Genomic DNA, 23950 nt, shown 5'->3' on the forward strand with positions numbered 1-23950 from the left:
AGAGGGTTTGTGTCCAGAGCAGTACATGCCTTACTGATACAGAATAGCCAAATAAGTAGCGCTGCGTTAGAAGAATGAAAGCAAGAGAGTGGGCCTCACTCAAAACGCTTCCATGGTACATTTCATCACCACTATCAGAAACTTTTCTTAAAAGTTTCCCTTTTCCAACACTGTGGGATCAACACACTAGAACAGAGGTTAAAAAAAAAAAGGTTACAGTCCACTTAATTAACATCCCACAGTAATGATCTTGCCTGTCACAAAAGCAAGAGCAGCACTATAGTGACATTACTGACACTCTCCTCCCTCACCTTCCCACTGATCAGAAGGGACACCTCAACAGACTAATGATGGTCAACTCCATCATGTAGCATTCATTCCACTTGATAAACTGTTGTGCAGTTACAACTTATTCAAAGATGCATACTTGAAAGCAGAGAAAGGCACTATATCCCATAGTCTATGTATTTAAAGTTTTATCCATTTTTTTCATTACTGTAAGTCCACCTCAATGAACTAGGGGCTTGAGGAGCTCTGCCAAAACTAATTGAAAGCCAATTACAATTTCAAAAATAGAAAAACGTCATTCTCAACCAAAACCCAGTAATTTTGTTTGACTTACCGAATACCTAACTTCCAAGTATTCAGATTTTTCTGGAATATCGGGTATCTCAAAAGCATAATTCTTTTCCACTATCTGGGCAAGCAGATATTTTGAAAACATTAAGACAAAAGCTTTTCACAAAATAAATTAACAAGCATTACATATACAATGCACGTCCCTGTATTTAATCATTAGAAATCTAGCATCCTTATGAAATTCAAAGGTAAATAAAGCCAAAAAGACACCCTTTTCAAATGGGGCTAAAACACCCAGTGACAAAATGCTAAAAAGACTTCTCTTAGACATTAAAGAACTTAGAAATATTTGCATTCAAGAGGGGCAATAAAAGATTAAAAATTTTTATGTTAATGCATTAAATCATTTCCTACTCTTTGATATTAAGCAACTCTACCTTGCTAGAAAAATTAATAATTAGCATAATTTTTAGCTCATATTTACTGAGTGCTTGCTAATAACTTAATATGAATTTACTGACTTAACCCTTTCCAGCAATTCTTGAAATACGGCCCCACTTCTCAGGCAAAGAAACAGGCCAAGAGAAGTCACTCTACTTGTCCAAGGTCACACACTTAGGAAGCGGTAGGGCTAGGATTTAAAGCACAAGCTGTCTGGCCCCAGCACCTATGCTCTTGACCATTACGCCACACTGCTTCTAGAATTTTAGAGACTTCATTCATCAGTCATAATTCAGAGATCAAATAGTTTAGATGGTTGGCCTTATCTTCGGCAACTCAACCCTCCCTTTATTGCAATCACTGTTAATAATAGCCAGTATGTTGAGTGAGTTACAGTCCCCACAATGATGGCCAAAGGGGTCAATATCTCACAAAATCAATATCACACAAGTGATCAATATGTACCATAGGAACAGAAGATTTTTATTCTATCAGAATAGCATCATAGTCCCTGATTTTTAAAAATAAAACCTTACTTAACCTTCTGACTAAGACTACTTGGCAGTAACTAATATAAACAAGATCAGAACAGCTTCTTTTCCACTTGGGAATAAAAGCACAAGATATGCTGCAAATACTGGCAGCAATTACTTTGCTATGAGCGATCTTTCTATTCAAATTAATGAACATTATTTTATAAGCACCTTAAAGAGAAAGAAAAATTATTTTTACAAATCAAACATATTGATTTGGTATCTATGAAATTTCCATTCGATGAATTATAGCCACAAAGGGCATTCTGCACAAAGAAGATATGCAATAACTATTTGCTAAATTAGAAAATGAACAATCAACTAATAATTAGAGCTGGAAAAAATTATCACCAAATACACACCTTGGACTTGAACTTCATAATTTTGTATTTTGCTGCTATTTTCTCATCAAATTCATCATAAACATCCTTCATTGTAACTGGAGTTCCTGTTTCTTTCCCTGTGTTTAAATCAATTTTCTGCTCTCCCACAGAGAGAAGAGGGGAGGGGGGGGAAAGAGTATCTGTTCATAAATCTTTTCAACCACGAGAAACCTAAGTCTAAATCAATTTTTGTCTTCACCCATTTAAACATTTAATGGAACGGTCTTACAGGTGAGCTCAAAGATATAAACAAGACCCAAAAATGTAGTAAACCCAACACCCAATTCCTTTCAATAGCAGCATAAAAGCAAACCAGAGATAAAGAGGATCGATCCTACAAAATGGGAGAAGAGTGTTGTAAATCCTGACCAAGAATCTTCGCAATTCAACTCAGATGGGAAGGAGCTGGGTTTGGGAGGGGAGTGTGGATGTGAAGTCTCAATAAAAAAGAGGAACAAATGGAACTGACCGTTAAACGGCTGTGGAGGAAATGGCACCGCTTCCTAGACAGCAAAAACATGAAAACTGGGCCAAATGCCATGTCACATTTAGAGCCATACAGTACCAACCTGATTACTATGGAAATGAGCAGTGGAGGGAAAAACAGCATCGTATACTTGTATATTCTTTCACACTCTTTCTAATAAGTTGAAAAACAGAGTTTTACTCCATTTCTCTACTTTTCCCAACCTCTAATGGAGCTTCTGACAACCAGTGGTCACTAGTCAGGCAGCAAGAAAAAAAGCGCCAAGGTTATGGATTATTCATAGCCCTATTGAAGAATTGGGCTGGTGGCAGAACACAGAATGCACTTGGAATTAGAAGCTAATCAGTAACATACTGTTTCACGAGGAAGGAAGTAAAGAGTTCGCTCAATGTTTTTCACCATCACGCAACAGCTCACATGAGTTTTGGCAGATTCGATCCAAACTTTGCCAAATAGAAATACCACACCTAAAAGAATAAGATAAAACCAAGAGAAACATTTCAATTATAGCACATTAAAGGGGCACTACAAAGGCTCAATGAATTTATGCCTTCACAAGAAGTCATTTTTTACAGCAAATTTGTATCTGATGTCCACTCTCCAAGATCAGTTCCTTTACTTAGGCCGTATGACAATACCACCCTCGTAAAACATGTGACCACTAGGACAGAGGACAGAATAACTTTTGGTGTAAACATTTACCCTAGAATTAAGGAGACATCCCCAAGTCAAAGGAAATAAACTTTGGTTATTAGGGACACACCCCCTGTGACACCCCAGGTCAGTGTAGAAACCCCTGGAGAATTAGGGAGACATCCCAGGATCAATGTAGACACACCTCAAAAATTAGGGAGACATCCAAGATCAGTCAGTGTAGGGAAAAAACAAAAAAATAAACACATTTTCCCTTGAACCAGGATTACCCAGATTAAGAGAAACAAAACAAAACAAAACAAAAAGGCAAACTATTCTCCAACAAATCTCATATTTAAACCTCTTGGGAGAACCGTGAGAATCATTACAAAATTCCTTTTTAGCACTTGTACTTATCGATAAAAATTAACATTCATGTATAAGAATAACTATGTATGATTCATCAGTGTTTTTCTATATATAAAATTGTTTGGGAAAAGCAATTCATCTATTTTATTCCATATAATAATAAATATCTCATAATAGGGCTCAACTATTATCGCTTATCTCACCCTTTCTACCTCACAGACTACTTAAGACACCAGGCTAGGTAGTGTTCCTTTCTCTTCTATTTTGGTTTAACAAATGGTTTAATAATCAAATCAGCAGAAAAACTCCTTTTGAGACCCCTCTATAATATATACTACAAAGTAAAAACAAGCCTTTCTAGACATCAAGTCATTGTTCATGGAAACTAGCCATCAAGATAGGACTCCAGAGGTTTGACAGTCAAACTAAGAGATGGTCACTGTGCAAATTCCTGGGCTCCATGAATAATTAGACAGCAGTAATCAACACAGCCACTCAACACGGCCACTTGTCTGAGACACTAAGAAAATCCTGGCTCATGCAAAGGCTACTGTTCACAAGGCCAATTACTCCAGTTTCACAAGATAGCTCATCAGTGCTTCCTTTTGTCACTCACTCTAGTAGAAATAAGACCATCTAAGAATTTTCATTTCTGCAGATGATTAAAATTCTTACAAGAGTTGTGTGATTTTCAGCTGGGGGGAAAGAGGCAGGTGGGGGGAGATAGGAGAGAGGGAAGGGAGTGTGAGGATGATTAAAAAAGAAAAAAAATCACAGTGGCACAGAAAATTAAAAGTCATCCTCAAGACAGTTAGAGATGAAAAAACAAAATTCCATGCAAAGAAAAATAAAGACCCTAATATTGGATTCAAAGATTCAAATAGCTCATTTTACAGTCAAACTAATATCATACTTCATGCAACACATTTGACACTGTTTATGCCTCATTTGCCACAAAAAGATCATGGTAAACAAAGATTACATTCCCCCCAAAGTTACTAGCTGAAACCAGGTGCAGTCAGGATTATTCAACCTTGAAAAAGTCATAATGAAGACAGGATATCTCCCCATATGCAAAGAGTAAGATTCTTTTCATAATTATGGAGCATTCAGCAACAACTGACTGACTTAGAATCTGTAAGAAAGCGAGAGACAATAACAGGGTCTTTGGGAATACTTCGTTTTTATTAGCTGCATTGATTTCACCAAAGCTCGCTGATCATTATTACCTGCTATCACTATGAAACTGTTCAATCCTTTGAAATTAAAGGACTTTTTTTAAGCTATCTTATTTAACCCCTTGGCATCAATCACAAGATGACACAACTTGAGAAATACCACAGAATGGCACAGTGGCCTGAGTGTGACAAGCCCAGCAGTCTGCCACTGAAGAGCTAACCACTTTATTTTCAGAGTCTCAGCATGCTCCTTACGTAAGTAACCAAATAGACTAGATGATCTCTGAGGACTTCTCCAGCACTAGAAATTTCCTTTTACCTTAGCATTTGAACACAGAACAATAACAGACAGGTACCTCTTTCAATTGCAAAATATTTCCCAATAGTGGTTGGAAAGTCCTATCCAAGACTATGATTAGCACTAAGAATTCAACAATACGTATAAATTGGCTGCTCTGCAAATATGGCTGTGCTCCAATGTCTCACTTTTAACCTCCATTACCTATTACCATACAAAGCACCCATCACTAGCCAATAGAAATTTCTGTGATGATGGAATTGTTCTGTCTGTATCCGTGGATCCGTGGATGTGTGGCTACTGAGCACTTAAATTGTGGCTAGTGGCTGAGAAAATTCACTTTCATGACTTTAAATTTAAAGAACTACATGTGGCCAGCAGCTACCACAGTGGATCTAGACCTCACCCTGCAAAACGATGCTGTTTTTTAGTAAGAGTATCACCCAGTAAACAAAAGATGGAAACAATAAACTCATTTTCACACAGGAAAGAGGATTGTTGTTGTTCCTTAAAGTTGTAATCCCTGGAAATTGACACTGGCAAATTGATGCTTTATGTGGGGATTAAGAGGGGGGCACCATCAACCTCTGTGTTACCCATTCTTACCCAACACTGCTCCAAGGCTTCAAGAGGCAAACTCAGTATAGCAGCAAATGCAACTCTGGTTCGCTGAAACCTTTCATGTACATTTATAGGCCTGTCAATCACTGTGCAGTTTATGTCAATGAACATTTATTAAACACCCACTATATGCCTGGCATCATGCTGAAAGCTGGAAATAAAAGGTCCCAGCTTTCCAGGAGTTCAAAGGCTTTGGGGGCGGGGGAGAAAAACACAGCATCAGATCTTTTCAAAGTAATATGACAAATGCTACGATGGGAAAGGGTATGATGGGGTCACAAAGGGCTCTTAGGCCAGTATGCAGGATTGGGAAACTTCCAGATGACACCTGGGCTGAGCCAGACGAGGGCATTCCAATCACACAAACACAATAAACAGAGAGACATGGTACAAAGAGCAGCAGGTACAGACAGGGAGCTATTTCTAGGGCACAGAAGTCATGCATGGCAGGCATCAGAAGCCTTGCTAAGGAACTTGGACTTTATGATGTAGGCAGTAGCCACTGAGGATTTTTTTTAATGAGGAAATGACATGGTCAGAATTAGCCTTCTAAGCAGTCACTCTGGCCGCAATGTGGGGCATGACAGCTGAGGGATCAATCAGGAGGCTGCTGTGATGGTGTGATTTCCATAGGCAAGAAGGGATCAGAGCTGTGAGGAGAAAGAGAAGATAGCCTGCCTACTTTAGGAGGAGAAAACTAGTAAGACTTGGTGAGGGAAGGAAAGAAAAGGAGGCATCAAGGCTGGCTCCCAGGTTTCTGGTTTTGATGGGACCCTCAACCAAGACAGGGAATCAAATCCACCATCGAGCAGACACAGCAACCCACAGGGAGTAGCACTGGGAAGGGCAGGCCCACCATGTCACACAACTTCAGCAAGCACCACTCACATCGCCGTGCTCCAAAGGTCCCATGAGGTGCATGTGAAAATGGTGTCCCCTGCAGCTGTACAATGGGGCAGCCTGTGTTTCAGCAATGGATGGGAATATTTGCTTAGCCTCATGTTATCACACCTGCTAGTCTACCTTCCACCGGCAAGTAACAAAGAGGTAGTCAAAGAGGTGAGAGGGTCTAACCAAATTGTCTTACCCTAGCTAATGTAGATAAGATACCATTTCTAAGATTGCTTATGTCTTTACCTAACGAGCTAAGACATGGCAGTTTGCTACTCAAGGGCTCTGTATGGGTTTCTACATATTTGATAAGCTGAAGCATATTACTGTTTCTGTCTCCCCTGAGACCAGTAGCATCTTTCCAGTTAAAGTCAATGTCTGATTATCTTTAAGGTAAACTTAGCCTCCAAATCTGGTGGTTAATACTTACTCTTCTTACTCATTCGCTTCCTTTACTCACATCTAGACACGCCCTCTATTTTCACCAGATGCAGCCTCTAGGAAACCACCTTGAAAAATATAGTTTGCATCTACTCTCAGATCCAGAAATGGATATGAATAAAGGTAACTCTGTTTAAGAAGAGTAAGTATTTTATATTAATCCGACAGACCTCGTCATACCCGTCTTACAGTGAAGGGCTCAAAGGAGCACAAAAGGAAACTGGAGAGCGTCCTGGCTTTTGTGAGTCAGAATTCACAGTATCAGCTCATTCAGAGGAGGACCTGGGAATCACCCTTGATTCCTTTCTGTCAACCCTCACATCAATCCATCAATAAGTTCATGTCGCAATACATGTTAAAAGCATTCACTTTTCTCTCCACAGCTACCAATAGGTCCAAATAGCTAGCATGCCTACCTTGGACTGACTGATATCCAGGGCTTCTCCACTTACCCACTCCAGCCCCCACACACACACACACACACACACACACACACACACACACACACACACACACACACACACACCCCATTCTCCACACAAACTTGGAGAGTTCCTGTTAAAATGTACATCCAACCATGTGACCACCACTCCACCCATCCAGCCAGTATTTAAAATCTTCCACCGCCTCCCCACCACTTTTAAAATGAGATCTAAACTCCTTAATATGGCTTTCAAGGGCCTTCATTACCTGACCTGGGCCTTTATCTCCAACTTCATTTTCTACCAATCCTGTCACTTGATTATTGTGCTACAACCACTCAGGCCTTTCTCTCTCCGGGCCTCTGTGCTTACCAGTTCCTCGGGCTGAAAGGCTCTTTGGTCAATCTGCATATGCCCCATATCTCAGCACAATGGTGATCTCCTCAGACAGGCCTTCCCAAGCCACCCCTCGACTAACTGCCTTTACACCATTTATCAACTTTCCTTACGTACCGCCTATTTCCCCCTACACGCTCCTACCCCACTAGAATGTAAGTTCCATTAGGATAGAGAATTTGTCCAGCTTGTTCACCGCATCTCAGTGCCTGGCACACAATAGGGTGTTCAATTTTCTGAATAAAGGAACAAATTAATGGCTAATTCCATTTAAAGTGCATAACTATAACTTCAGATACACTGAAGGTAAACTACAAGCACACATAATTGTACAAAATCACATAGCTGGTTTTCAGAAAAAGTGTCTGTAAGGATTATTCACACCACATAGCCCCGCTCCATCTCGGTGGTTCACGTACTTTACAGTGATTCGGTGTTGGTCTCTTAGCATCCCCATACATCAGCACAGAGCCTATGCCAATTACAATCACTAAAGCATTTAAGGGGAAGGCGCTATTCCATATTAAAGACATATAGTATGATTACCTGGTTGGTTGTACTGATCTTCATAAGCATCCAGCCAATAAAACTGAAACACTTGTTCCTCATCTGCCCCTTTTACCAGTGGGAGGTGATCGGAATCCACTTTAACTTCCCAGGCTGAGAAACTGCTGTCATCTTCCTGATCAATGTCCCAACAGGAGACATCTGGGAGAAAACTTCCTCTGGAAAAATCACATTTTCAAAAACCTTTCAAAATCCAACAGAATAATTATAGCGCTACTTGCCAGAAAAGTCATAAAATGTTCTTACAAGCAGGACGTGGTTTCTTTCTGAGGACCTGCCTCGCAAATCACCCCCTCTGCTGGTTCCTTCTCTTGGTCCCAAGTCTTGGCAGCCACAGGCTCCACGTCCGCCTCCTCAGCTTCCATGGGCTCATCGAAGTCATCATCTTCAAAATCCACTGCCCCTGACTCCTCCTTGTTTTGTGTACACGCTGGCACTGCCTCTCCTGCGGGTATCACCACATATCCCCATCACGGGCTGCCGCCCTGGAGCACAAAGGCTTCTCCGGCACAGCAGCAGCAGCCCACCCTTTCCCACACTGTATCTGCATTCCCTTTCAGTCTCCAAATTGGATGTTTTCAACTTTCACTGCGGTGAATTCAAATCTTTCACACTTAAACTTGCTATCACAATACCTTCAAAATCGCCTCCACTTCCTCCTTCATGGGGCCTCCATTTTTGACAGCACTTTGCCACTGTTCCATAGCCCTGTACTTGTGCCCGACGTCAGACTTACCGGCAAATTCAGCACGTTTAAGAGGAACGGGAGTTAATGGAGGCTCCTTCCATGAGACAAGGGAATTGGTTTTTCCCGAGGGAACTGCCTGTAAATGTTTTTAAATGTTTTGTCAGTTAGACCTGCATACTAAAAATATGCCAACTGTCCTACCCTGACCAGAGATAATGACAGTCCCCATTTGTAAAATGATTTTGTGTATTATTAATGTAATAGCTTCAATTATTTTACTGTTACCTAGGTTTACAAAAGAAATACTTGTTTCCAGGAGGAAAATTATTACATTTAGCACAGTTGCAATACTTAAAATAAACACATAGTAGTTACTACAAAATTTACTATGAAGAAAGCAGGCACATGCTATTTTTGAAATACATAAAACTATATAATGAAACGGGAGTCCTAATTTAAAACAAAAATCAAGAACAAATTCAAAGGCATTTCCCTCATCTAGAAAAGCAACAGCATAAGTTTTAAGCAATAACACAAATCAAGTCTGAAGGCATTTACACACACTCTACCTTGCAGGTATGCACAGAGAAAGGATTCAGTGAAGCACCAATGGATCTTTTCTTCTTCAGTATTACAGGTGGTAGGCTTATTTGAGGTGTCTAAAAGGAGGGGGAAGATAGACATTCACTGCCATGGTTTACCACAAGACAGAAAAAGTGTATTTTTCCTCCACTGAAGCCCAATGAGCAAAGCATTTTTTTTCCCTGCTCCCCCCACAGATCTATGTTCATGCACTGCAGTTACTATAGCAACAATACCACAGACTCACTAGAGAACCAGAATAGATACTGAATCCAGCCCTCATCAATTTTTTCTTTTTAAAACTTATACTTTTCCCTTACCCTTTCAGACTATCACATTTAAAAACTGTCAAGCTACCCCTCCATGGTATCGGTGTTAGTCATTTTAATCAAGAGTCACTTAGAAAGATGCACATCTCTAAATGAGAGTTTCGTCTTTATGTGAAATAGCCAAGTCACAAACTCCCAGCACAGCCGAGCCTGTCTGAGTTCTAACAGGAACAGCACACTGACCCTTCCTTCGCTCCCGCTCGGAATTCAAGACAAGGATCTCATGCCTGATTGTACAGACTGACAGACTTCAATCTATTTCAGGAACACACACTGCAACAACTGAGTCGGTTCAGTGCGCATGCCCAGAACTGACTCGTGTATTCTTACCACCTCAAACACGCCCCCACGCAGCTCATCTACAGAAGCGCACGGCTTGTAACAGCTGGAAACTACTCACCTAAAATGGTGAGAAGAAACCAATTTGCAGGTTTGTTGTTTGGGGGTGTTTTTCGGTGGTGGTGGTGGTGGTGGTGCTACCATTGCATTTTTTAAAAAAATTCTGGCAATGGTCTGCTTTGTATAATTACTGATTTCTTCAGCCATGTCCCCTACATATTTAACTCCTTGAGATTCACTTACCTCAGTGTTCAGATCTTGTAGAATGTCACCTAGCAGACCATCCTTGGACAAGTCTACAGCTTTCTGGAAGTTATAAAGATAAAATGAGAAAGCCATACACTTTTCCCTTCTCACCCGGATCACATGTTTGCAAAAGAAAGAACCTAACCAGTCAGTCCTTGCCTCTTCAGCCCTTACTCTGAGTGCTCACCTACTAGTTATGGAGCTTAAAAATCACCCGTGTATACACAGCTCCCAAAACTGGAGCTCCCGACCTCTATTTCCATTCTCATTCCATGACCCTCCCGTTAATCGCTGAAACAAACACACTGTCAATTCAGCTTTTCAAGTTAATCTTCTTTTTTATCTCTAAGTTCCAACCACTGAGATGCCTAAATTCACCTAGAAATCTACATTCAACTTAGTGACTGAAATTGGTAAAATATTACTCAAATATTTGCGCTCAAAGATATTAAGCACCTATTATCTGTAAAATCAATTATTAAATGTTTCACAAAGGAAAAGGCAAAAACATAAGAAGACCATAAAACTCACTTCTGTGGTTTTCTTCCCAGCACTAGCAATGAACATTGACTTGATATCGTTTGGTCTTGTCACTGCAGCCTTCTTTACATGCCTCTTGTCTTTGTTGTGTACTTTAGCATCTTTTCCTGTTGGAACAGAATTTAGAAACATGCAGTGGCAAAAATCAAAATGGAAAACTAAAAGCCCAGTCACCTGCTCTCTGCACATGAGAATTTGAGAAGAAAAATGTTAAGAATTCAAAATACAAGAATATGACATTTTTGTGCAAGGTACACAGGGAAGAATCTTTAAAACGAGCTTAATTCAGGAAAACTCGAGCTGAATGTTATTTCAAAAACTGATGAAATACCAGTAAAATATCTGGATGGGTTATTAAGTGTGACTGTTTAACTGCTATTGTTAGTGTGAATAAAAAGCTTTTTAAAAGGTGGGGGGGGGGCATGTTTTCCCCATAGAAATAAAAAGAAATAATAAGTTCATCTGGAAGCAGGAGACTGATTAGCCTAGCGGCCTTCATGAGATCACCTTTTCAGTGCTCCACTGAATCTAATGGGAAAACTGAACTGTGAAAAAAACAAGACCACCAGTTATGATACTGTAGCAACCTAATTGCCATTTCATGAAGAACAGCAAGTAGACACATGCAACACATGTAGCAACACTAAACAACAGACATTTGCACAATAAAGAACAACTTGTGCAGTGTTTTTTCTTATGACCATGTGTATGTAAATCGCCTATAAACTCTTCTAATACTGTCAATTTTACTCTCGCTTTCTGATTCATCCCAGAGCAGTCTCTACCTCACAAAGACCTAAAATGAATAGTTACTACAGTGCAGTACTGGCATGGGAATACACAGACCGGATGAAACAGAGAACAGAGTCCAAAAAAAGACCCAATTACTTATGGAAATTTAACATATAATAAAGGTGGCATTTCATATTCCTAGAGACAAAAGACTTTTTTTTTTATCCCTGAGCTGTGTCTTGATATGAATGTACCATATTTATATTTATAATATTTTTAAATGCCACATAATTATTCATTTAAAAATCCAGCAAGATATATTTGAATTGGCTAGTCCCTGTTGATTGAGTCAATAATTTACATAATACAGATAATAAAGAGCTATCTGTTTGGCTATATCTCTAAACCTAAAAACCTGTCAGTCATATAGCTGGAATCAAGATGAGACTTTTTAATTAGTGCTGATCACCCATTTGTAAATAAAGTAACCAGCATAAACACCAAATTGATCACAGATCAAAATTTTTAAAATGAAACTATACAAGTACTTCAGTAAAAAAGGCAAATTCCTGGAGTCACCCAGCAGCTATTCAGTCAGCAGTGTGAGTGCCTTGCTCCCCGCACGTAGCCAGCACCTCCTGGCCCACCAGCTGAGCTCCCACCCACATCCCCTGGCTGGTCCAGGGGGTCCAGGCACTGCCTCAACAGCAGCTCCCCTGGATATGTGGACCCAACTGCAGCCCACACCCCAAGTAGACGGCATCATGAAGCACCTCCCTTACTTCTGCCACAGCCAAGTGATGTAGATCTCTGACAGCAGATCCAAGCAACTGGGTACCCCCACGGCTAACTTTCCTGAGCAAGTAGTAGATAACCTGCCAGCTTATGTAGCTCCTGACACATTATGGTTGGGCCAAAGCTGAAAGTGCAGATGGCCATAGATGGTGGTGAGCATAGGATGGAATCTATACTACAAGAGTACAAAAAAGTCCATGGTAACTCATATCATATATACTTCCCAAGAGGACATCTATGGGAAAATCCTAAATGTGGCCATTGTTGGCTACCTCAGACCAGAAAAAAACTTTTTCTTTAGAGTCACTTATTTCAGCAATTCATGGTGGTACTGAGGAAGCTAAGAAATGACAAAATCTACTAGAACATTTGAAACTGAAAGAAGATAATTTCTTCAAGGTTCTAAGAACAAACTAATGAATGGCCACTGATGAAAAATCATTTTATTTATTCATTCACTGCTTTCTAGTATTTTACTACTCATAACTATGCAGTCTCATCTTGGTTATATTTTAAAAATTAAAATTTTCCTACAGCTGTGGATAAGTTTAAACAGTACAATGTAGTTACCATATTATGTATCGACTGTTCAATTAAACCCATCATGCTACAGTACTAAAAATATTCATTTTAAAAAATCAAGATTCTTTATATGTAATATGTTCATTAAAATTTACCACTAGAAAGGTCTTAAGTGTCTTATAATGGAAATGGAATGTATATTGCTATGGGTAAAAAGGCAAGTCATTAATTTGAGATGAAAACTATAATTCTCATGGTAAAATACTAGCATGTATGTACCTGTATAGCATATACTGCTAAACACAGAATGTATTAAACAGAGGTTTGATAGTTTGTTATAAACCTAAGGGGAAAATCCACGCTTTATACTTTTGATATTTTGTGCATTAATATATTATTATAAACATGAAGACGTGTGAAATTTTAATTAGTCATTTCCTTTATGAGGTTGAATCACTGTACTGTGTTCATTTTTTGTTATAGCTGTCTCAGTTCTAATTGATCTAGACTCCCTCTGCCTATCATTTTTTAATCTTTTAAAACAGTAAAATGAGTGTTTTTCAAGAAAAAAAGGCAAATTCCTTTGCAACACGAGCATGGGGAAAGTCTATGATTCAAAATCTATTTGCAGGAAAAAAAAAAGATTAATAAATTCAATTACACCAGAAATGAATTTAAAGACAAAATAGGAGAAAATTTTTGCAATGTTTCACAGATAAAGGGCCAATTCCCTGATATTAAAAGAAGGCCTCAAAACACAAAAGAAATGTGGTTAATAAACACAAACATACAGGTCACATAAAAATATAAGCATACTTCACTTTATTGTGTTTTGCTTTACTGCGCTTCAAAGATGCTGCACTTTTTACAAATTGAAGACAAGACCCTCCACCAGTAAAAAGATTACAACTTGCTTTACTGTGATACTCACTTTATTGCGGTGGTCTGGAACCAAACCCGCAATATCTTTGAGGTATGCCAGTATATAAAAACAGCTATTAAGTTTTGTGAAAAGATGCCTAACTTCTTGTGTAAAAGAAATACAAGTGAAAACCACACTAAGATGTCTTTTCTCACATATTAGAGTGGCAAAAATTCAAAAGCTTGACAACAGACTATTGGCGAGGCCACAGGGTCTAAACAGACACTCATGTGTTGTCATGGGGGTGTAAAATGGGACAACTCCACTTGAGAAGAATTTGACAATATCTCATAAAACTTCATGTGCACTTACTTTCTGAACCAGCAATCCCACCTCCAGAAATTTTCTCTGAGGAAAACACCACTTGCACAGTTACTCAATGTAGTAGTATTTGTAATAGAATTATTGAAAATCTAAATGTCCATTCAAGGAAACCATTTGAATACCCCTTGGTACATCCAAACCATGGATTACTATGCAGCTATACAAAAACATGTAAATAAGATCTCTATATGCTGATATTGAGGGATTTTCAGGATATCTTAAGTGAAAAACACAAAGTCCTAAAGAAATTTATAGAAAATATATTTTGTATAAGAAAGAAAAGGAAATAAAATATATATACACACAATTCCATTCCTGGGTATATATCCAAAAGAACTGAAAACAGGTGTTCAAACAAAAACTTGTACACGAATGTTCACAGCAGCACTATTCACAATAACCGAAAGGTAGAAACAACTCAAATTCCATCAACTAATAAATGGATAAACAAAATGTGTTATTTCCATGCAATGAAATATTATTCAGCCATAACAAGGAATATACAAATACATGCTACAACATCTGAAAACATAATAAATGAAAGAAGCCGGATGACACAAATATGGTCACATACTGTATCATTTCATCTGTATGAAATAGTCAAAATAGGCAAATCTAAGGCTACAGCCATGCCACCCTGAACATGCCCAATCTCATCTGATCTAGGAAGCTAAGCAGGGTCGGGCTCGGTTAGTATTTGGACGGGAGACCACCTTGGAATACCAGGTGCTGTAGGCCTTTAAAAAAAAATAGGCAAATCTATAGAGATAGAAAGCAGATTACTAGTTGCCAGAGGCTGGGGGAAGGGAGACTGGGGAATGCCTGCTTAATGGTTTCCATTTGGAGTAATAAAAAATGTTCTGGAACTAGATAATGATCAGGATTGCAAACATTATTAACGTATTAATAATGTCACTAATGATAAAGTTTATGTTGTAAAAGATTTTTCATGTGCCTAAGACTGTGAAAAGGTTTGGAGGACATTTGTGAAAAATGTAAGACAGGAGAACTAACTTTTTATTGAGATCATTTGGCAGTTTGAAGCAATATAATGGTCAAAACGTTTAGTTTTTAAAATACGGGTCCTAATAGAGTATAAAAAGAGGGTCAATACTGGTTTGAATAGCAAGGAAAGCTTCAATCTCACCACTGTAGGTTAGTAAGATTTAGACAGGAGGACAGAAAAAAAAAAAACAGAAAGAATAGCAGTCAACATTTGAAGTGGAATTCTTCCATAATTTTAGTGCTTCTGCTTTGATTTGTTTTCATTTTCCCACTAGTTTTTCTTTAATGGGACTCAGTTGATATTTTTCTGTTTGTATTTGAAAACAAGCCAGGGATTGGATCGACACCATAAAGTGTTGACCTTTAACTTCTAAGCAAAACTCTACAATTTCTCCTGAGTCGTTAAAGTGGATTGCAGGATTTCATTTCCCTTCCTTAGAGCTTGGGACCTTACTGGGCTCCTCATTATGGACACTGAAACAGAGAGGACTTGTGAGTGAATGGTGGCAAAGTATGGAATAAAGATTTCTAAGACTAAGCTCTCCTTCAGAATGTCATTCTCTTCGCTGGTGTTTTACTGGGAAGAGATAAGATGATGATTACGGAAACAAAGAGATGGCTCATTTATTCGGTAAATATTGCACACTTTCTTTGCACCTGCTACTGTGATTGGCACTGAGATGATCAGGACACGGTCCCTTCCTCAAGAACCTCCCTGTCCAGTCCAACCTCCTAACTTACAGCTGATAAAAGTAATGTCCAAAGAGGTGATGGGACTCATTCAAGGTGATACAGACAATTAACAACATAGCCAGAACTCTAACACAGGCTCCTTAGTTCAGGGAGACGAAAAAGCACATGGGCTTATTTCATTCTCCTCTTCTTGGAGTCACAAAAACTAGAAATACAATTAGCCACACTGCTACCAAATGGTACCAGTGTGTTGAGTTCCTATGTTATGCAGGTTGGCAGAAACCAGGAAGACGGTCTACATATTCTAATTGAACTCATGAATGAATGAATAAATAACATCTCACATGAGAAAAAAAAAGACACACATCCTTATTTTCTGTAAAAGGAAACACAGGAAGGATAATCGGAAACTAATAAAAATACTTGGTTACCTGTGGAGATGGGAAGAAACAAAGTAGAAAGCATAGGAATTAGTAGGATTTCACCTTACTCTCTTGATATCTCTTGATATCATTTTGATTTTTAAATCATAAAATGTTTTAAAATATTCATGAAATAAAAACAAAAGGTTTTTTTAAAAACCTAAATTTAAATAGAAACAAAAAAAACATATGGTAAACTGATAATATAACACACACAAAAAAATTACTTCATACACCTTCTGAACGTAATACTTTGACTATATGCCCTTAGTAGGATATTTGCCAAAAATAAATAAAACTGCAAAGAAATTATAAACTTTATTTAGAAAGGTTGTTGATAGACACATTGGTTTAGTGATTCTAAAATTTCCAGTATTATTTTGTGTATATTTTAGAAGACAAGAGTTTTCACAGAGAGTGAAGGTAAATACAAATAAGAATTGGAGATGAAGAACCCTGTGATGTTGGATTTGAACAAAATGTACCAGTATGAACTCACGACACACAGAGATATCAAATCTCTTAGATCTGTTCACTGAAATGACCTAGAAACCATTATACTCCAGTAGCAATGAGTACATCTGCCCCCAGATCTGAATACCATTCTCCCCTAAAAGGAACCATGATTCTTAGGGAAAATGGTTCATTCCAGGTCTGGGAAAGCAATAATACAAAGAGAACCTATAACATCTTGCTCACTCAGAAAGCAAGGAAATGTTCAACCAATGGAGCCACGTCAAAAGGACAAAGGAGCCAGCTCAAAGGGGATCCTATTGCCAAATCTGGGATAATTCGAACATCCGAAAAATGATGATAGTGGATGTTAAAATATAACAGTAGTTTTATTTAAATCCATGAGTTTGAAGAGAGAATTTTAAAAAGGAGAGACTCATCAGTAGATGCTAAAAGCATTGGGTGAAAGTCAATGAGGAAAAGGAAGATATATATGGTCTCAAATTATCACCCTTCATTTGCATTTATTATAAAGGTAGAAAGGTAGCTTTACAAAGAAGAAATCTGACAAACATCATCTTAACCAAGAGATCAAACTCAGTATCATCAAATGGGGGACAAACTGACACTATGTACCCAGATATGATCAATGGGAAGGACACAACTTCATCTATATTGAATTTTCGTCAGAATATTTAACCTGACTCTATAAACACAAAGAAGCCATCAAGCAAATCTCAGATTGTGAGACATTAGACAAAACCACCAACCTGATCCCTTTTAAAATGTCATGAAAGACAAAACAAAAAAAAAGAAAAGCCAGAAGGGGAGAAGGAGAGGAGAGGGATGGTTCTGTTCTACACTAAATAAAACTAAACAGACATGAAAACTGGACTCCATTTTTAAAAATAGCTATGAAAGACATTATTGGGCTAACCGGGGAAACCTTAATATGGACATTAGATAATATCATGAGAAGGGTATTGTGGCTAAGTAGACAAGCGTCCTTATTTTTAGGAGGTCACTGCTGAAGCATGTAGAGGTGAAGTGTCATGGCGTCTACAACTTACTTTCAGTAAATTCACCAAAAAGTCTCTGTATGTGTTGGGAACAGGGAAGAAGGAGAAAGTAAACAAATGTGAAATTCTAACCAGCTACAAATTAGGGTCTAGACTGTCTGAAAAGAGCAAGATAGCACAGAATTTAGGCTTTGTGGCCACATGTGTCTCTCTTGCACTGTTGCATATTCTTCTTTGCATCTTTTTTTTTGAAATGCTTGAAAAATGTAAAAAACCATTCTTAGTTTAAGGGCTACATAGTTATAGGCATGATTTCCTTCTGGGGTAATGAAAATGGGCTGCACAACTCTGTGACTAAATGCCATTGAAATGTATGTACACTTTAAATAGGTGAATTGTATGACATGAGTTATGTCTCAATAAAGCTTAAAAACAAGCCGGCTGTGAGTAGGTCAGTTGGCCGACTAATGCTCTAACACTTGGTGATTAATAACGAACGAAACCAAAAAAACAAATATTGAAGAAAATTTCCCCTTCTCATCTGGCAGTGACTAAATTAGGCTTGTTTATCCAAAAAATCGGTTTGCCAATGACTGTGTAGCTAAGAAAATCTGACGCATCCATTCATTATCATTTTAAATTTCAATTAAACATAGCAAGTTGATTATTCTAAGTTTGAAACCTGTTGTAGTACTATACTATTATCAAAAAGCTAAAATTCTAAGAATATCACATCAGTGGGAAGTAAAAGACATCACTTATTGTTGCAGCCCTCAAAATCAGCAAGCCTAAAATGACCACAGGACTGAAAATTCTAAAGTAAAAAAAAAAAAAAAAGGACCAAACTCTTTGGACAACAGAGACATGAAACTTCATTTCCTGCTGTTTTTGTTTTCTACATTTAATTTTCCACATAACCATGCTCCTCTCAATAATAGAACACTTTCCATACCTAAAACGATTGCAGTAGGTCTTTTTCTCTTAAAGGAAACAGTATCAAAGTACCAAGTCATCTCAAATTTTAAACGATTCTTTAAATATCAAAACGGCACTCTCTTAAAAACAAATGTAGGTACCTTTCTCATGGGAATCAAGAGCATCGTCTTCAAGGTCATCATCGAAAATCTCTCGGCCATCCTCTACATAGCCAATACCATCTGCGGGAACAAAATTTTACATTGGTATCAAGAAGTTTCTAAAAGTGGCCGATAACATTTTAGCCATGACCAAACAAAAAAACAAAAACATTTATACCCACTCAAGTGTTCTCCTGGCCTGTGCCATTTTTAAGTGCAGCAGAATCCTGTTTAAACAAGTATCAGACAAAACACAGCATCCACATAGGTTTGAGTCAAAACCAAAGGATATATATACACACACACACACACACACTGTGGAGGCATCCCTTGTCTTCCTGCACTTTGCTTTATTGTGCTTCACAGATGTTGTGTTTTTTTTAAAAATTAAAGGCAAGACCTTCCACCAGCAAAAAGACCAGGGCTCACTTTATTGCGGTGGTCTGTAACTGGACCTGCAAGCTCTCTCTCTGATGTATGCCTGTACCTACCTAGGTCAGCCAGGGAAACGATTTGGTCCACGGCATCGAAGTTTGCCACAATGGGATGCTTTATAGTATGTTTACTGTACCAGGAGACTAAAACGTGAAAGAATCAAGATAGCAAGGCCAGAAAAGCACCTTTGGTCTACGAGGGTAATGTAGATGAGTCCTGGCAATATAGGTGAGTCCAAGTACAGAAGTAGGAACACAAGCATAGTCACAGGCACAGTCTACACCTCCTCCCTGTGCTCAGCATTCACATACCCAAGAAGTCACCGAACCAGCGGGAACCGCAAGCTTTCCACAAAGGGCCACAGGGGATGTAAGAACGAGGACCACCCTGTGCGGGGCGCTTCCCACGGCCCAAGGTAGTCCTCACACAAATAACCTCGTGTAATCTTCATGGCCACTCTGTGACATCGGTAGTTTTCCTATCCCCACATTATGTGGGAGTGCCACCCAACTACGTGGCTCCTCTCAATTTTTACACAGCTATTTCCTAGAGGATTTACACTATATCCTGAGGCAGGTGCCTGGATTCTCCAAAATGTCCCCAAATAATTTTGTCTTGCTCTGATTCCACATCCTCAAAAACTGTATTTGAGGAAAATTCAAACCAAAGGTATGATCTTAACAAAGCCTTACATCTGCCCACACAAAGCAGCAACTCCACTGCAAGAGAATGAACGAAACGCAACTAAGACAGTGCCTGGCAGGCAACTTCTTCCCACATACCATCATCCACGATCCAGTCATCATCCTGGCGTGCCTGCACCAGCTTCGAATACTGTTCTTCATCAATCTCTTCGTAAACACTCGTGAAGTCCTCAACCTGCCATCATACAAGTTTGAGAAAGCTTCAAATGGAGTGAAAGTGTTAAACAATTCTGATGAAAAAAAATGTCAAAATTGAAACTGGAATGGCAGCCTGAAGAAGTAGCTGCAACCAAATCATGAGTTCTGACATTCAACACCACTACAGGGTTTTCCTTAAATAGACATCAATTAGCTTAGTATTCCTTTTAGGTGGGTGTTAACATAAGATATTAAATGATTCCATTAGCATAATACACTTGTCACACCATCAATTACTCATCTACTTCATAAAAAACAAACTGAATTATAGCCAATTCTTCGTTAGCTGCTTTGGGGATTATTCACTTATAGTTTCTACACTGGTTTCTCTTGTACTTAGCAAACCTGTAAGGCATGCCATCTCCCTCTCTGCCAGCTGATGTTGCCCTGAGAACTGATCATAATTTTAATAACTATTCAACCAACCAAGTATAATTCGAAAAGAAAACTTTTCCCCCTCATCTCTCTCCAAAAGCAAAACACACTCTATATTCTACAGGTACACTAGAAATAGTTTTTGAGTGATCCCCTTGAATTAGCACTGATCCCTACCACTCTCAATTCTTAAAACTGCAGAGATATAAATGCTGAGCTACTAAAAGAAACCTAAGTGCCCATCAATAGACAAATGAACAAAGAAGTGGTCTGTACATACAATGGAATATTACTCACTCAGCCATAAAAAAGAATGAAATATTGCCATTTGCAACAACATGGACCCTGAGGGCATTATGTTAAGTGAAATAAGTCAGACAAAGAAAGACAAATACCATATGATTTCACTTATATGTGGAATCTAAAAAACAAAACCAGACTCATAGATACAGAGAACAGACTGACAGTTGCCACAGATGGGGGAGGGGCACAAAATGAGTAAAGAAATACAAACTTCCAGACATAAAACAAGTCATGGGGATGTAATGTACAACATAGGGGAATATAAACAATAATATGTACTGACTTTGTATGGTGACAAATGGTAACTAGACTTATTGCGGTGATCACTTTGTAATGAATATAAAGTCAAATCACTATGCTATACCTGAAACTAATATAATATTGTATGTCGATTATACTTTAAAAAAAAAAAACAACAACAACACTGAGCTACCTGGAAAGCAAGTCTAGGGAATGGCAAGTCCTCCAACCACATGGGCCGTCCAACTATGAATTCAAAATAGTTTTCTGGTACCTTTTTGATAGTATATAAGTGAGTTGCTTAAATAAGAGACAAAGTATGCCTGATAGACTTCAACCAACAAAAATGATCTTTCCAGCCCCACCCCAATTGATTGGTAGAATAACATTGATTGGACTAGTTTGTGTTTGGGTTGTCAAAAAATCACCATGAATTACTGACATGAATAGAGCAGACCACTTCAGCACAGTTGAAGCAATAAACAGATGCACACCACTGCTGCAGCTGCCATGGTGACAGGCCACAGACTTCTCAGATAAGAATTTGGTGGGCTGATTAGCAAGAACTTAGATACCTTATTAAAACTTACGCCCTTCTCGAGAGTTCTGCCTTTTCAAGGGGGAGGTGGAAGAAATGACTAACTCTACCTGAGAAGCTAAGACTTTAGGAAAAAACACTTGGACACAGAGCTTTGAGAGCCCAACTGGCAGAGCTGACTGAATTTCTGCTACACCTACAAGGCCTATAATAATTACAAGAGTAGGCTTAGTTTTCACCTCCTGTTTATTCTACAGGGACCACTGGCAAATGTTGATTTGGCTTTCTACGATTTGAAAACAAAAACTACCTACCCTACCAAATTAAGTTTTTGGCAACCCAAACATAAACTAGTCCAATCAATATTATTGTACTGATCAATTGGGGTGGGGCTGGAAAGATCATTTTTGTTGGTTGAAGTCTATCAGGCATACTTTGTCTCTTATTTAAGCAACTCACTTATGTACTATCAAAAAGGTACCAGAAAACTATTTTGAAAAATCATGTTGAACAATAAGTCATTTTGACTGTATCTCTAAAAACACTGCTACTGCTCAGCATGAACTCTTAGAGCCATGCAATTAATATCTGTGATTAAAGCAAAATCAGTCACACTGCATCAACACGTGAAATGCCCCCACAGAACTCCTTTATAAAAAGTACCCACATTAAAAATGCTTTACTCCTGCTTTACTGTAATCCTTTTAGCAGCCCTTTATGATCTGGTTGACTCGCTTAACTTGAATGAATGGCACCAAATGACAAAAATCCTCTTTTACTTGCCCAATTACCCAATACAGTATAGGCCATGGTTAAACATGCATATTCTGATGCCTGGATTCAAATCAAGACTCTGCTACTGTGACATCGGATATCTCAGCTGCAAAATGCTGTTAATAACAGAATCTAACTTTTTAAGATTATTGGAAGGATTAAAATGAACATATTTGTAAAAGCGCTTAGAACAATGCTAGCAAAAGAAGTATATTAGTTGTTTTTATTACTTTCTAGTATTAATCACTTTCTGACCCTCAGGCAGTTAAGATACTCAGGGATCCTGTTGAAGGTAAAGACAGACAATGTTGTGCAGATAGAAGGCACTCTGTTTTTACCTATAGGCCATAAACAGTAGATAGGAAAAAAAAATAGCCAAACGCACATGAGATTCAGTCTTATACTAAGACACAGCAGAAGTAAGATCCAAGTCCCTACCACCATTCTCCTTGCAAATGAGATTAGGAAAAACAAGGAGAAGTAGTGCTTCACTAGACTGCTCAATACCTTAAGAGTAAAGTAAAAGCATATCTGAGGTCCCCCAACAAAGTCACGGGACTTATGAGAGATGCAGTGAAGAAGGAAAAAAAAAATGTATAAGCTACTTCCATTTCAGAATTGTAAAAGCATCTGCAAAGTACCTTAAAGGAATTTTAAGGGTCAAGCAGTCTCCATTATGTGTATATCTACCTCATGCCCTTGCTCGTTCAACATTAAGAAATTACAAGTATAACAAGCTTGAAATATATGCATATTTTGAATCAGTAACAAAGGTGACATAAGACTACCTAAAAACTATGAATTAGATGAAGCACAGGTGAAAATAAAATGGTTACTTACTTCATATTTGTATTTCTCACCAGCTTTAGCCTTTTTCAGTCTTTCTAGAGCTTCCTGGCGCCCTTTCTTTGATTTCTTTTCTCTCCGGGACCGAGAGGCTAAGAAACTTCCTGAATCTGACACAGCTGAAAAAAAAAGCCAAATTTCCATGCAATGTTACAAAATTGCCAGCCACCTTCCCTCAAAAACAAAAGAACATTTCTAGCCAATAACGATACAAAGTTTTAATATTATACAAATTAATACTTTGAAACATAAACAGTTCATAAAGTCACGGCTGAGTCTGCAGCTCCTGTAAGTCTTCGGAAAGTTTCTAAAGATAGTTAAAGCAACTGAAGCAACTGCTATTTTTTTTCCCTCCATAAAGAGGAAAATTCCAAATTCAACTGATACCTCCTAGAGACACTAGAGAAGGGAGATCAGCGCTAGCCCATAACCTTTCCATTAGAAATGAGGGGTCTAAAGTAGAGTTATAAAAGGACAATTCATTTTGTATTCCATTAATCAACATCTGAAAGGCTTTAAAGAGCCCCTGCTCTTTGCAAAATACTAGATGCTCTGAAGCAGTGCTCCCCAATCTTTTTGGCACCAGGGACCGGAGCTCCTATGAGAATCTA

At 38.4% G+C, this 23950-nt stretch overlaps 1 protein-coding gene and 2 pseudogenes across 1 annotated transcript in view; 2 read left to right on the plus strand and 1 right to left on the minus strand.

Moving 5' to 3' along the window:
• POLA1 (DNA polymerase alpha 1, catalytic subunit) overlaps nucleotides 1-23950 on the minus strand; it is a 281922-nt gene that overhangs the window by 253640 nt on the left and 4332 nt on the right. The window contains exons 2-13 of the mRNA XM_011382457.2: nucleotides 23334-23458; nucleotides 20144-20240; nucleotides 18927-19007; nucleotides 10955-11070; nucleotides 10421-10483; nucleotides 9497-9586; nucleotides 8976-9063; nucleotides 8486-8684; nucleotides 8219-8397; nucleotides 2778-2890; nucleotides 1916-2032; nucleotides 623-697 (exon numbers count right to left, since the gene is read on the minus strand). Of these exons, the coding sequence (XP_011380759.1) occupies nucleotides 623-697; nucleotides 1916-2032; nucleotides 2778-2890; nucleotides 8219-8397; nucleotides 8486-8684; nucleotides 8976-9063; nucleotides 9497-9586; nucleotides 10421-10483; nucleotides 10955-11070; nucleotides 18927-19007; nucleotides 20144-20240; nucleotides 23334-23458 (1343 nt within the window). The remainder of the gene's footprint in view (nucleotides 1-622; nucleotides 698-1915; nucleotides 2033-2777; nucleotides 2891-8218; nucleotides 8398-8485; nucleotides 8685-8975; nucleotides 9064-9496; nucleotides 9587-10420; nucleotides 10484-10954; nucleotides 11071-18926; nucleotides 19008-20143; nucleotides 20241-23333; nucleotides 23459-23950) is intronic.
• LOC105307093 lies at nucleotides 12030-12921 on the plus strand (annotated as a pseudogene).
• Nucleotides 14878-14996, plus strand: LOC111732633 (annotated as a pseudogene).

Source organism: Pteropus vampyrus, unplaced genomic scaffold (assembly GCF_000151845.1).
Source record: "Pteropus vampyrus isolate Shadow unplaced genomic scaffold, Pvam_2.0 Scaffold476, whole genome shotgun sequence".
NCBI lineage: Eukaryota > Metazoa > Chordata > Mammalia > Chiroptera > Pteropodidae > Pteropus > Pteropus vampyrus.